This window comes from Pongo pygmaeus, chromosome 7 (assembly GCF_028885625.2).
Source record: "Pongo pygmaeus isolate AG05252 chromosome 7, NHGRI_mPonPyg2-v2.0_pri, whole genome shotgun sequence".
NCBI classification, from domain to species: Eukaryota; Metazoa; Chordata; class Mammalia; order Primates; family Hominidae; genus Pongo; species Pongo pygmaeus.
In genome coordinates, this window is record NC_072380.2 from 93,749,870 (window position 1) to 93,761,434 (window position 11,565).

The 11,565-nt window shown below is 35.1% G+C and overlaps 1 protein-coding gene across 1 annotated transcript; it reads right to left on the reverse strand.

Moving 5' to 3' along the window:
- Nucleotides 1-2,431: 2,431 nt before the first annotated feature.
- Nucleotides 2,432-7,736, reverse strand: FABP9 (fatty acid binding protein 9). The gene is made up of 4 exons (XM_054498827.2): nt 7,614-7,736; nt 5,318-5,490; nt 4,746-4,847; nt 2,432-4,577 (listed from the first exon to the last, which is right to left on the reverse strand). Exons 1-4 carry the CDS (start codon nt 7,687-7,689, stop codon nt 4,527-4,529), a joined length of 402 nt encoding a protein of 133 aa, XP_054354802.1. The 5' UTR covers nt 7,690-7,736; the 3' UTR covers nt 2,432-4,526.
- Between the last annotated feature and the right edge of the window lie 3,829 nt (nt 7,737-11,565).

The window sequence follows — 11,565 nt, forward strand, 5'->3', positions numbered from 1 at the left end:
TAATTTACATATGAATTTTTACATCTATATATGTATTTCAGACTAAGTAAAGTTAGATCAGAGAATCAATTAAATTCATGTTTAAACAGTGGTTTTTTTTTTTTTAATTCATGCCAATCCATTCCTTACTTCCTCAAATAACTGAAAACTAGTTTTTTTTTTTTAGTTAAATTCCAGCTTATAACATGTTTGTGACTGGAGATAAACTGTAAAAATGACATCTCTTAAATTTCACACTTATTCAGAGCAATATTAGCTGCTGTAATACACTCCAGGATTTCAGTGGCTTATACTGGAAGTTTATTTTTTGCTTGATGTCCAGTCCAGTATAAGTGCTCCTGGCCTATGGGTAGCTTTTCTCCATGAGGCAACTCAGAGGCCTTGGATCCATTTATCTTGTGCCTATACCATGACCTCAGGTTTCAGAGTCCTCTCCTCCAAGCAGGCAGGCACAGATTTCCTTGACCCAGAAGTGGCACATATCACTTCTACTCATTTTCTAATGCAAAATTGTCATAAGGCCCCAGGGAGACAGGGGAGGGACTGGGCAATGCAGTGCCTGGCTGGCAGACTCTTTCTAGCAACAATGCTATAATATGGAAGCGTAACCCCAGATTTCTACTGGGTAATTAACCATCTCTGTCACAGTGGCTTTCAAATTGTGCTACATCATGTTCTGAACATTATTTCTTAATTTAGGAAGATAGAATGTGATAGTGAATTTGGAATAAGTTCTCATTTAGCTTTATCACTTACTATAATAAATGGATGTCATTTGGGCTGAAGTTTTATTATCTGTAAAATATTGGTTATTTTGAGGATCAAGAAAGATAACTTTTGGGAAATTGTTTTGTAACTTATGTCTTGAAAGATATTATTTTTAATAAGCATCTACTCATATTCAAACTCTGTTTTACAAAGTAAACTAGAATCCATATTCCCTGCTCATTTTTCTCAATTAGTTGCTCTAAGCTTACCTCTGCTGAGACCCTCTTGATCTCTTTTTCTGCTCACTGTCTTAGTGCACATGCTCAACAATTACATTGTTCCTACTCTTTGCATTCTAATTTCCTTATAACCTCAGAAGGGGATCTGGAAAAAATGAGAAGACCTGAGGGATTTTCTGTGTCAGTCCTTTTTATAAGGCTTCATTTACTCTCACAACCCGGAGAAGTAGACAAGTCTCCATTTTGCAAAGGAGAAAATTTAAGTGATTAAGCAGCTCATGCTTGCTCATGTAGCTGCCAATGGCAGAAGCAGTATTCCAGTCCAGGTCTGACTGGTCCTCCAACCCCATTCCATTCACGGCGTGCATCTCTGGGTCAACAGGTGAGTTCCATTCTATGAGCAGGGCTGGTAGTTAGATGGTCAATCCCCATCTTCCTGGAAAAAGGGACACAAGGCCCTGGATGCCAAACTCCAAAATGAATAGACTATATTTTTGGCCTAAATGTTCAGGATAGAAATCATAAGAGTGTATGTTTTGGGACTAGACTATGTCCTGATACTTCATCCTAATGTTTCATCTACTTTTGGTTACTATCTTTGGGATAATCCATTCTCTTTTTACAGCCAGTGAAGAAAAGCATGTCCATTATGCTTATTGCATTTTTGTGCAAAAAGCATAAAAATTAAATACTACTAAAAATGTTTAAAACAAATTAATTTTAATTTAAATAATAAATTATATTAATGACTTATTTTATTATATTAATAATATGTAACATAATACAATATATAATTAACAATATAAATGTTTATTATATTAACATAGAATGTAATATAATGTATAATTGTCTCTATATTATATATTACTGTAATCATTAAATTAATTTTTACTTAATTAAATTAATTTCTTTAATTAATTAATTTTAATAATTGTTATTCAGTAATTTATTAATAGTGTTAAATAGCAAGGAAAATCTGGTGAATGATTCTTGACTCATATATTAATAAAGGCATCAGTATGATTGATCTTTAAATAATTAATACTTTCCTACAAACTTCAGTGTGGATTTGACATACAATAATATAAATATTCAGAATAAAATATATTTATAAATTATATATTACAAAAATATGTATAAGTATTCTGAATATTATATTCTGAATTATATTATTTTGCACACACTGAATTCCTTTAGGAAGGAGGAGGACATGGCATGCTGGGATGACCGTCATTGCCCACATCCAGCAGCTGTGTAGCCAGCACCAAGCCCATCACTTCTGGCCACAGCTGAAATCTCACAGGTCTTCAGGGTTTAATGTGACAACCCTAGTTTTTGAATATAATATCATATTCTGAATATTTATATTCTGATTATTTAATATTCATATTTTATTTATATTTATATGTGAGAGAATAGAAACTTCTCTCACTTATTTTATTTTAAACCTGCTTAGAAAGTAAACAAATAATGGCTTTACATTAACTCACTATAATGAAAAGCCCCTCTTTCATTATCTTTCTTCTATAATAAATCTAATACAACATAACAAATATCACGTTATCATTTACTTAGAGACAGATGATAATTTTTGAAGGCAAGTCAGATGTACCAAGAGACTGATTATGTGAAAGTTCTTAATAAAGACAATGATTCTAAGTATACCGTTTAATGTATTTTTAAAAGAAAATTTTCACATGATTTGACTGAAATTAAAAGGATTCATGTTTCAACGTGACTCTGCTACATCAAATATAAAAGGGAAGTTGTGAACACCATACCGAACTCTAATGTTTTCTAATCCCTAAGACAGCATCAGACACACAGTGATCACCGAGAAGAACTTGTGGATGAATGAATGAATGATTTCCTCAGGAGTAGTATCTTTGGCTCCACCTACTAAAATACTCAACATAGGGGTTTTGTTTCTTATTCAGGCTCATTGTAGTTTGAGCTTTGACATATATGAAAAGAGAAATATCTTGAAAATTAGGAACAGCATTATTCTTTTCTTAATCGTGCCTGTGTAAAGTCAAAGATTTAAGTGAGTAAGTGCTTAGTGCTTTTTAGCATAATTTCTTCTTCCTAACAGTTGTGGAAAACTCTGACCCTGCTCTGAGACATCACTAAAGCAGATGTCATTTCCAGCTCCCTTGCAGAGGCTGATTAAGGAGGCATTGGTCTATGTTCCCCTTTGTGCAAGGCACTACTTCTGGGGCTGAACACCATCTTGACTTCTGGAACACACACATGGTTACATTTTGTACACACTCAAGTCCTTTAGGAAGGAGGAGGACATGGCATGCTGGGATGACCATCATTGCCCACATCCAGCAGCTGCGTAGCCAGCACCAAGCCCATTACTTCTGGCCACAGCTGAAACCTCAGACATCTTCAGGGTTTAATGTGACAACCCTAGTTTCTTTCCTTGGCCAGGGATTCAGTTCATATCTCAACCCCATGTTGTAGTCCTTTTGTTTATTACCCTTCAATTTCACCCTTACTAAGGTGCCAGTAACCCCCAGTTTGCCTTGAGCAGTCCCAGGTTATGCCTACTCTCCAAGTGTAATTGTTAATAGTACCCCTTTTCAATTTTAATTTTCGTCCAGTTTGGATGACAAATTACATGGACATTCTGCTCTAGTGAATAGACATGACTCTAAGGACTTACATTTGACCAAATATGATCTATGTTTCAGTTTAAGGCACAAAATGATTATTTACAAAATTCCCCCTCCTTCTTTCTCCTTTTCCCACTGCTATAGGTACCTACAGCATTTTAGGCTTTGTCCTTTAATTTTACCTCCATTAGGCTGTTTTACCCTAAGCCCTGAGAACATCAATTTCTACCAACAGCCTTTGGTGAAACTATTAAGGGACTGTGTGTAGCTCTAACAATTACATTCTTACTAGACATTTAGAAATTCAGGACTGGCATTTAATAAAATGTCATATGGCAAAGGCTAAGTTGTAAACAGTTGTGACAGATGCACCAGCCTGATTATTTTAAATGGATTTATGGAGAAACAAGATGACTGTTTTAAATGCTCTTTTACAGCAACTTATCCACAGTCCAGTCTTATGACATCCAGTCTCTATTTAGTGCTATCTATCTGTCTGTATCATCATCATTTAATCTATGTATCTGCTTTAAGTGGGCCACACTTCTGAAAAAATAAAAAAATCAGCAATGTTGGTTTTTAGAATCTGTGCTGCCTAGGAGATCACCTGAATTTCCACATGGCTTTGGTAGAATGCCTTAACCTAAATGGAGTGGGTCCTTCAGTGAGAGCTCAAGGACTGTGGAAGTCAGGTGGGCGGAGGACAGAGGGGAATTTGGTGCTGTTACAGTCACACCACAGGCAAGTAGCTTCTTGCCTCATCAATTCATTGGTCTGTTCCTAATCCTCATTATTAAATAGCTTATTTGATAATGCACTTAATTTGCACTTAATTTGATGCTTTTATTAAGCAAACTTATATTGAGACATTTTTTAAAAATCACTAGGCCTGAGGCATATCTTCTTCAAGTACCAGTTCCTTGTCAGTGAACAAGTTTTCATTGCTGTGGGCCTTTCTTCACACCTTTTCGTAGATTCTGGTGCTGACAATATTATTCATTTTACATTCCTGAAAGCAAAGAGGAATCTATTAGAGTTGGTAGATAACAGGCTAAACTTGCCCTGCCCCTTTCTCCTCAGACCAAACCCTTAATTCAGGATGCAAAAACAATTGAGTAACTTGAAAGGCATGTATCAAATAGGAACATATAAAGACTTCAATTTAAAGAATACTTACCACTACCATTTTTTCATCCACAATTTTTCTTTTGATTGTTGTCTCTTTGCCGAGCCATTTTTGGACGTGAATCATTGAGCCATTCTCTAATGTTATGGTGCTCTATAAATGCATAAAGAAATCAGAAGTAGCAACTCACTACCTTCTAACCTACATGAGACCACATATCTACTTTTTAATTTCTATTTTGAAATTCTTTTCTTAAAATCCTCACTTTTATTGTCATGATTTAGTACTATCAAACTAGAAGAAGTCTCAAGAGATTATTCAATTAGTGCTCTTTCCTAGGCAAACAATGCGAAAGCTATTTGTGTTTAGTTGTTTCTTTCTATGTGCTCTTTCATATAATGACAAAGAGATAAGAAAAAATGAAATGAAAACAATTTGAATTTTTTTAGCCCTATTGTTAACCATCAAAATAATTAGCAAAAGGATTAACTTTAGAGATGTGCGACTATTAACAGAACAAGCCCAGACAGACTTGGTGATAAATCAAATTACAGAGTAAACCATGCCTAACCACCTTCTAACTTTTTCCTGATTGTTGAACACCAGGAAGAATTAGTTCTGACCTTTACTTTCCGGTTGTCTGCTGTGGTTTCGTCAAATTCTTCCCCCAGCTTGAAGGAGATCTTAGTGTCCTGGAAAGAACTTTCTGTTCTTATGGTCATCATTTTCCCATCAACACTAATAGTTACTGTTGGTTTCACTAACCCTGCCATGTTCCGGGCTGCAAAATTCACTCCTATAAGACAGAGATAGCCTTGGACCTTATTAAGACATTGTTAACAATCACTTCGGAAGTCAATTTTCAAAGAATGCTTACTTTACCTATTTTGAAATTTTGGATAATGTACAGTAACTTATTTTATGTTTTCTGTGATATCAGGGCTGAGCTAGATCCTCCCACTCATAAGGTATATATGTGACATTTTGAAAAGCTAAATTCACTCTCTGAGACTATTACACTTCCTCTAAAATGTAAATTTCTATGGTGCCTTTCAAGAGATCAAATGCTTGCACTTCACCCTGTGGAGTGTTACAACAACCGTGTGGGTGCGGGAGGAGTTTGACTTAGAGCCTGGCCCTATTGTTCTGGTTGGGAATTTCCTGTGGTCAAACTTGACTCCTGCAGTTGGTGGGCAGAAGAGCTGACTCCTTCTCTGTCCTGATATCAAACTCCATTTCACATTTAGATTGTGGAACTGATATGACACATCTTACTGTAGAGAAGCAGTGTTAGACATTTGCATCACAAAGAAGAGTGAGATGGTTAAAACCCAGGCTCTAACTTGGCCACTTGCTAGCTTGGGCATATTATTTACCTCTCCTAACCTTCAGTTTTCTCAATAGTAAAGTGTGGATAACTGTATACTTAACCTCGCAGGTTTTTTGTTTGTTTGTTTTTTGTTTTGAGACAGTAGTCTCACTATGTTGCCCAGGCTGGAGTGCAGTGGCACAATCTCAGCTCACTGCAACCTCTGCCTCCCAAGTTCAAGCGATTCTCCTGCCTCAGCCCCCCGAGTAGCTGGGATTACAGGCACATGCCACCATGCCCAGCTAATTTTTGTATTTTTAGTAGAGATGGGGTTTCACCATGTTGGCCAGGCTGATCTCGAACTCCTGACCTCAGGTGATCCACCTGCCTTGGCCTCCCAAAGTGCTGGGATTACAGACATGAGCCACTGTACCCAGCCAGTGGATGTTTTAAAAGGTTAAATGAAAGGGGTTAGCATGGTACTGGCACATAGAAACTGCTCAGCTGTTATTCTTGCTTGTATTATGCCTAAACCCAACTCCCAGTCAACACAAGTGCTATTCTGGCCATAAGGCCCAAGTTTTTAATATACCGCCCCAATTTTTATTCAAAACAAGTGAGTCTATAAATCTATGAAGAGACAGAAAAACTTGTTTCTTATGACCCTCTGAGAAAGTGAATATTGACTACATCAGAGGAACAAATATTACATTTATAAGCACATTGACTTATTATGGGGATAAGGCATTGTTATTTCATTGTCTAGAATGAGTAAACATAATTAATAATTGTAAGCATCCATTGAGCATTTTATGTAAGTTAAAAAAAAACTTACATACTGGAGACAAGAAAGTCCTTGGCTTTGTATACAGTTTACTACAAGGGAGGTTTCTCTTAATTAAATATGAAAAATATGAAATAATTGCTGTTCTTCTATTAGTAAAGAACAGTTTAGCTATTATACACCCAAGTGATTATAATTAATGTGTAACTATATGACTTGAGTTAGCCGTTAAAGGATTGGTAGGGTTTATAATTCTGAGGAATATCCAGTGGTGAGACATTCAGTGAGTAAAAATGTTCTGTTTCTTCAGATTTGTAATTCTTCAAAATCATGTTTATAAAATATCTCTCACATGTATGAGAACTCTAAAAATTAACCAACTAGAAATTTTGTTAGTTGATACTGCTGTTTTAAAGCTATAACTTAAAGCAAACCTTGAAACAAATTTAATTGATCAATTTAATTGTAGGTAGTGATTACTGTCTATAAATTTGAAGCTGGGAAAAATGTTATTAAATGAAATGACCAAGCTAAAATGAAATCCTATCTAGAAGTTAGGTGAAGTATTTTCAAAAAGGATAAATGGGCTTAAATATATGGATTATGACTGGACAGAGGTGTCTGTGGGCCTAGTCTTCCAAAAAGAGACAATTATTACTAGTAATTTAAAAAAGCAAAAGTAGAAGCATAAATTATGTTAGTCTATAGGAATACACCCTAGGATCACAAAAGGAAGATAATTGTAGGAAAATTCATGGTAAAGTACAAACCCAATCACATCACAAAGTGCTTTGCCAATTTCCAAATTTGTAATGGTATTTCTCACCCAGTTCTTTCATGTAATCCTCAAAGTTTTCACTGGAGACCAGCTTCCAGGTTCCCAAGAAGGGCTCAACCATCATGGAACACTTGCTGAGAAGAGCCACTCGTAATTGAAAACCAAAGAAATATAGGCATTACGGTGCTGCCAGTAGTTTAATTTAAAAAGCATCTTCATCACGTGACTCTTCTGAAATGGCCAATGGGCAACAGCAGCAAGACTAAAGATTTTAGGCATCAGCATTTGACTCATTTTATTTACCTTCAAATTAAGAGACTGAAAATTAGCATGTAAAATTAAATTCTGGTCAATGATTTTAGCTTCTAGCAAAAAGATTTACACCCAAGTCACCTGACAAATATTACTTGTGGGACGGAGACAATTTTCAATAGACATCAGCTTTTTGAACAATGAATACTGAGTCAACCCTGAAGGAATATCCTGACAAATTGATAAACACCTGGCTGAGATGTTTTCCTACCTAAGACAAGAAATCCTTGCTTGGTCCACCTCAGCTGTTTCTTGTTTGGGTAAGTCACAGTGCTCAAACATCCTCTTCATTAAGATAATATCTTCCCTTCCCTTCCTTACAGGGTTGATGGGTTGATATTAGTTAATGTAACTGAAATACCTATAATTGCTTGGAGGGAAGTGGAGGGTATTATTAATATATTATCATTGTTGTTAATCGAAGGTAATTAAGGACAGGAAAGAAAGGTGACAATTATCATTGAATAATAGTGTATGATTTAAGCTCTGAAAAGGAAGCAGAGCTAATGCCTAGAAAATTCGTCTTTCAGGCTTACAAAGTAAACTTTACATTAAAAGATATTTTAAATTATAAGAAAACATTTTGGCAAGTTTCATGTAGAAAAAGATGTTTGGAGTCTGCATTCTGAAAGAAAGACAAAGGCAGCAAATAGTTTCAATCTCTGTGCAATTACTTCTGAAACCATCTTCTGCAACTCCAATAACGGAAGTGGACTTTGCAGGTACTGAGTTTAGTAACTGATTTACATTACGGTTTTGAACTCCAGTTAACTTTAGAAGATGTTGGAAAGTTAGTGTCAGGGACCAGAAGAAGAATATTTGTATTTTTACCTGCTTTGTATGTATTTATATTTTTACCTGCTTTGTATGAAGTATTTATTTAATTCAGAAAATATTGTTTGTGAACAAAACAAACAAGAGGTTGATATTTTGGTACTGTAAAACAATAACTTAAGTGGAATAAAGGATTGCTTTTGATGAAAACATATAAAGAAGAAACATATAATGTGATATCTTTATAGGTGGAACAATTATTAAATTATCTATAGTGAAAAATAGGGTAAGTGCAAATCCTGGAGTTAATTTCAGGAAACTAAGACCCCAGCTCAAAATAAGTGCCTCAGCAGTTGAAAGTGCATTCAGAGGTGATGTTCAAATATAGAGCAAGTTGTTAAACGTTTGCTTAACCAGTTCGAGATGTGTATGCACTCTCTGCTTTAAAGAAAGCAAGCATACATTGCTATGCCTGTTGGCCAGCTGGATCGTGTAGCAAAGGTCTCCAGTCAGCATAATCTTCCTTGTTGTTTTGATTCTCCTGTCATAGAATGATATTCCTGTGGTCCGTTTAGAACTCAGTTGACCCATGAGACAAAAGCTAACATCAGATTTCTGGTTTCAATTATCCTCAGCAAACTAACGCAGGAAGAGAAAAACACCTCATGTTCTCACTTATAAGTGGGAGCTGAACAATAAGAACACATGGACACAAGGAGGAGAACAATGCACACTGGAGCCTGTTGGAGCCAGGGCTATGGGGGGAGGGAGAGCATCAGGATAAATAGCTAATGCATGTGGGGCTTAATACCTAGGTGATGGGTTGATAGGTGCAGCAAACCACCATGGCACACATTTACTTATATAACAAACCTGTACGTTCTGCACATGTATCCCAGAACTTAAAATAAAATAAAATAAAAATTCTGGCTTCTGTAAAATTCCCCACCCCTAGGAGAGAACAAAAGGGAGAGACAGTCTCTCTTTCCCCTCTACACATTTTTCTATCTCACGCGATATTTACAACGCTGCATCCATTGTGTTACCTCCTCAAAGATGGGGCCAGAACTGAGTATAGCAGAGCAGAAACGTGGAAGGAACTGAAGACCACTTTATTTCAAAAATTTATATTACGTTAGTTAAGAAATTCCATTCTTATTTAAACAGTTTTGTCTCTGAGCTTTTGTTACTTGCAGAAGAAGTCTTCATAATTACTATGCCTTTGTAAATAGCTTCACCAAATGGTAAATTTGGACCTTCACAACAACCAGTTGCATGAATCACATAGAGCTGGCCTCATGACAGCATAGACCCATCTTCCTAAACCAACTCAAACATCTCTTTCTCTGTGAGATTGGTTCAGAGCTAGATAATCCCGATGGCATGAAGATAGAAATAAATGGTTAAGAGAAGTATATCAGTTTATTTCATAGTACTGCAAATAGCTATTTCCCAGCTGTCTCCTGAGCTATTCTATCAGTATATCAAAAAAAGAAAATATTTTCCACTCACTTCTGTATCCTTAAGACAGTATCTGGCATATCATAAGTGTTCAATAAATGTTTTATGGATGAGTGACCAAAGAAATAAATAGTATTTTTTTAACTGGTAATTCTCATTAGTGTTCTTTATCTCTCTAACAGTGACTAAAGACAGAGTTTTAGTACATTATCTTCTCCTGACCTGGTCCTATGACAGGCCTTTTATTCTGGTCATTATCAGATGGTGGAGGGATGCTCAGACTCTCTTCATCTTTCTCAGTTACATAGCACAAGTCTCCCTTCTCAACTAAGAGAGTTCTCTGCTATTTCTGTTGCTACCACCGCTAGCCTTTGTCACTTTGGTTTGATTATAAAAAAAAAGTGAGCACTATTTCCTCAAGTAGAAAAAAAAATTTAAATTAGATTGTTCCTAATGTTAATCCTAGTAAAGGAACTAGAATACTGTAGTTTGTTATAGAATAGTTACATGTCTTGTTTTTATGACAGTTTCAAGGCTTATTTCTCCAATATGTCATTTTTCTATGATCTTTCAACATCTCATTTTCTATATTGATTTTCTTGTGACATTTTAAGACATCAAGTAGTTTTTAATAATTTTTACTTTTGAGATGCTATGGTCACCACTGATGATGGATACTGGTAAAGTTAAACATATACTGGAAGCTACACAAGTATTCAGAAATATGTCTGATAATTTATTGCTGCACATATAGTACTTTAGCTGGATTTGATAAAGCATCTAAGATTCTTATTTCCACATGCAGTGACACCTCTAAGTATCACATTCCTTACTGTGTTCATCATTCAATTTCAATTTTGTAGATGCAATAATATAGTAACTTTTCAAAGTGTACATTTAATCTAGGACTCTGAAAAGTAATTATTTAAAATTTTTCTTTTTAAGATGATATTATATTATCCAACAAGGAAAACAAGTATTTTGAAATTAACTTTGGTTAATGAATAGTCTGAATGTGATATTTATTATTGAAATAGTCCTCCGTTTGCTAGTATTTTCTACACTAGAGAAATTGATGTTATAATTTCAAGAGACTATTTGCTTAACATAAATGATATATTTTTTTAAAACATCACTTTTTCCAATAATTTTTTATATATGGGGCTTTCAAGAGAATTCTTACATTGTTTTTACTCCTGGATCACTTCACTTATAATAAAAATTTTACCTAAAACAACCATACCAAATTAACTCTGAGCAAATAATTTTTTTAATATGACAACTTCCATTTTATGTTTACTAGTTACAAAATAAGTCCATCTCTTATCTGTTATTTACTGCTTAATAAGTATACATAAAAATAGCAATTTCTTTCTTTTGTTTTTGGTGAAGGTTATTTATTTGAAGTGCTCACTATTTAAGAGCATATGGAGGCGGCTGACCACCTTGAAAA

Excerpts from the sequence above, each read along its gene's own strand:
- FABP9 (XM_054498827.2), bottom strand. The coding sequence starts at position 7,689 with ATGATGGTTGAGCCCTTCTTGGGAACCTGGAAGCTGGTCTCCAGTGAA. Across the intron at positions 5,491-7,613 it reads GGATTACATGAAAGAACTGG|GAGTGAATTTTGCAGCCCGG; the intron begins GTGAGAAATACC and ends TCTGTCTTATAG. Across the intron at positions 4,848-5,317 it reads CAGACAACCGGAAAGTAAAG|AGCACCATAACATTAGAGAA; the intron begins GTCAGAACTAAT and ends ATGCATTTATAG.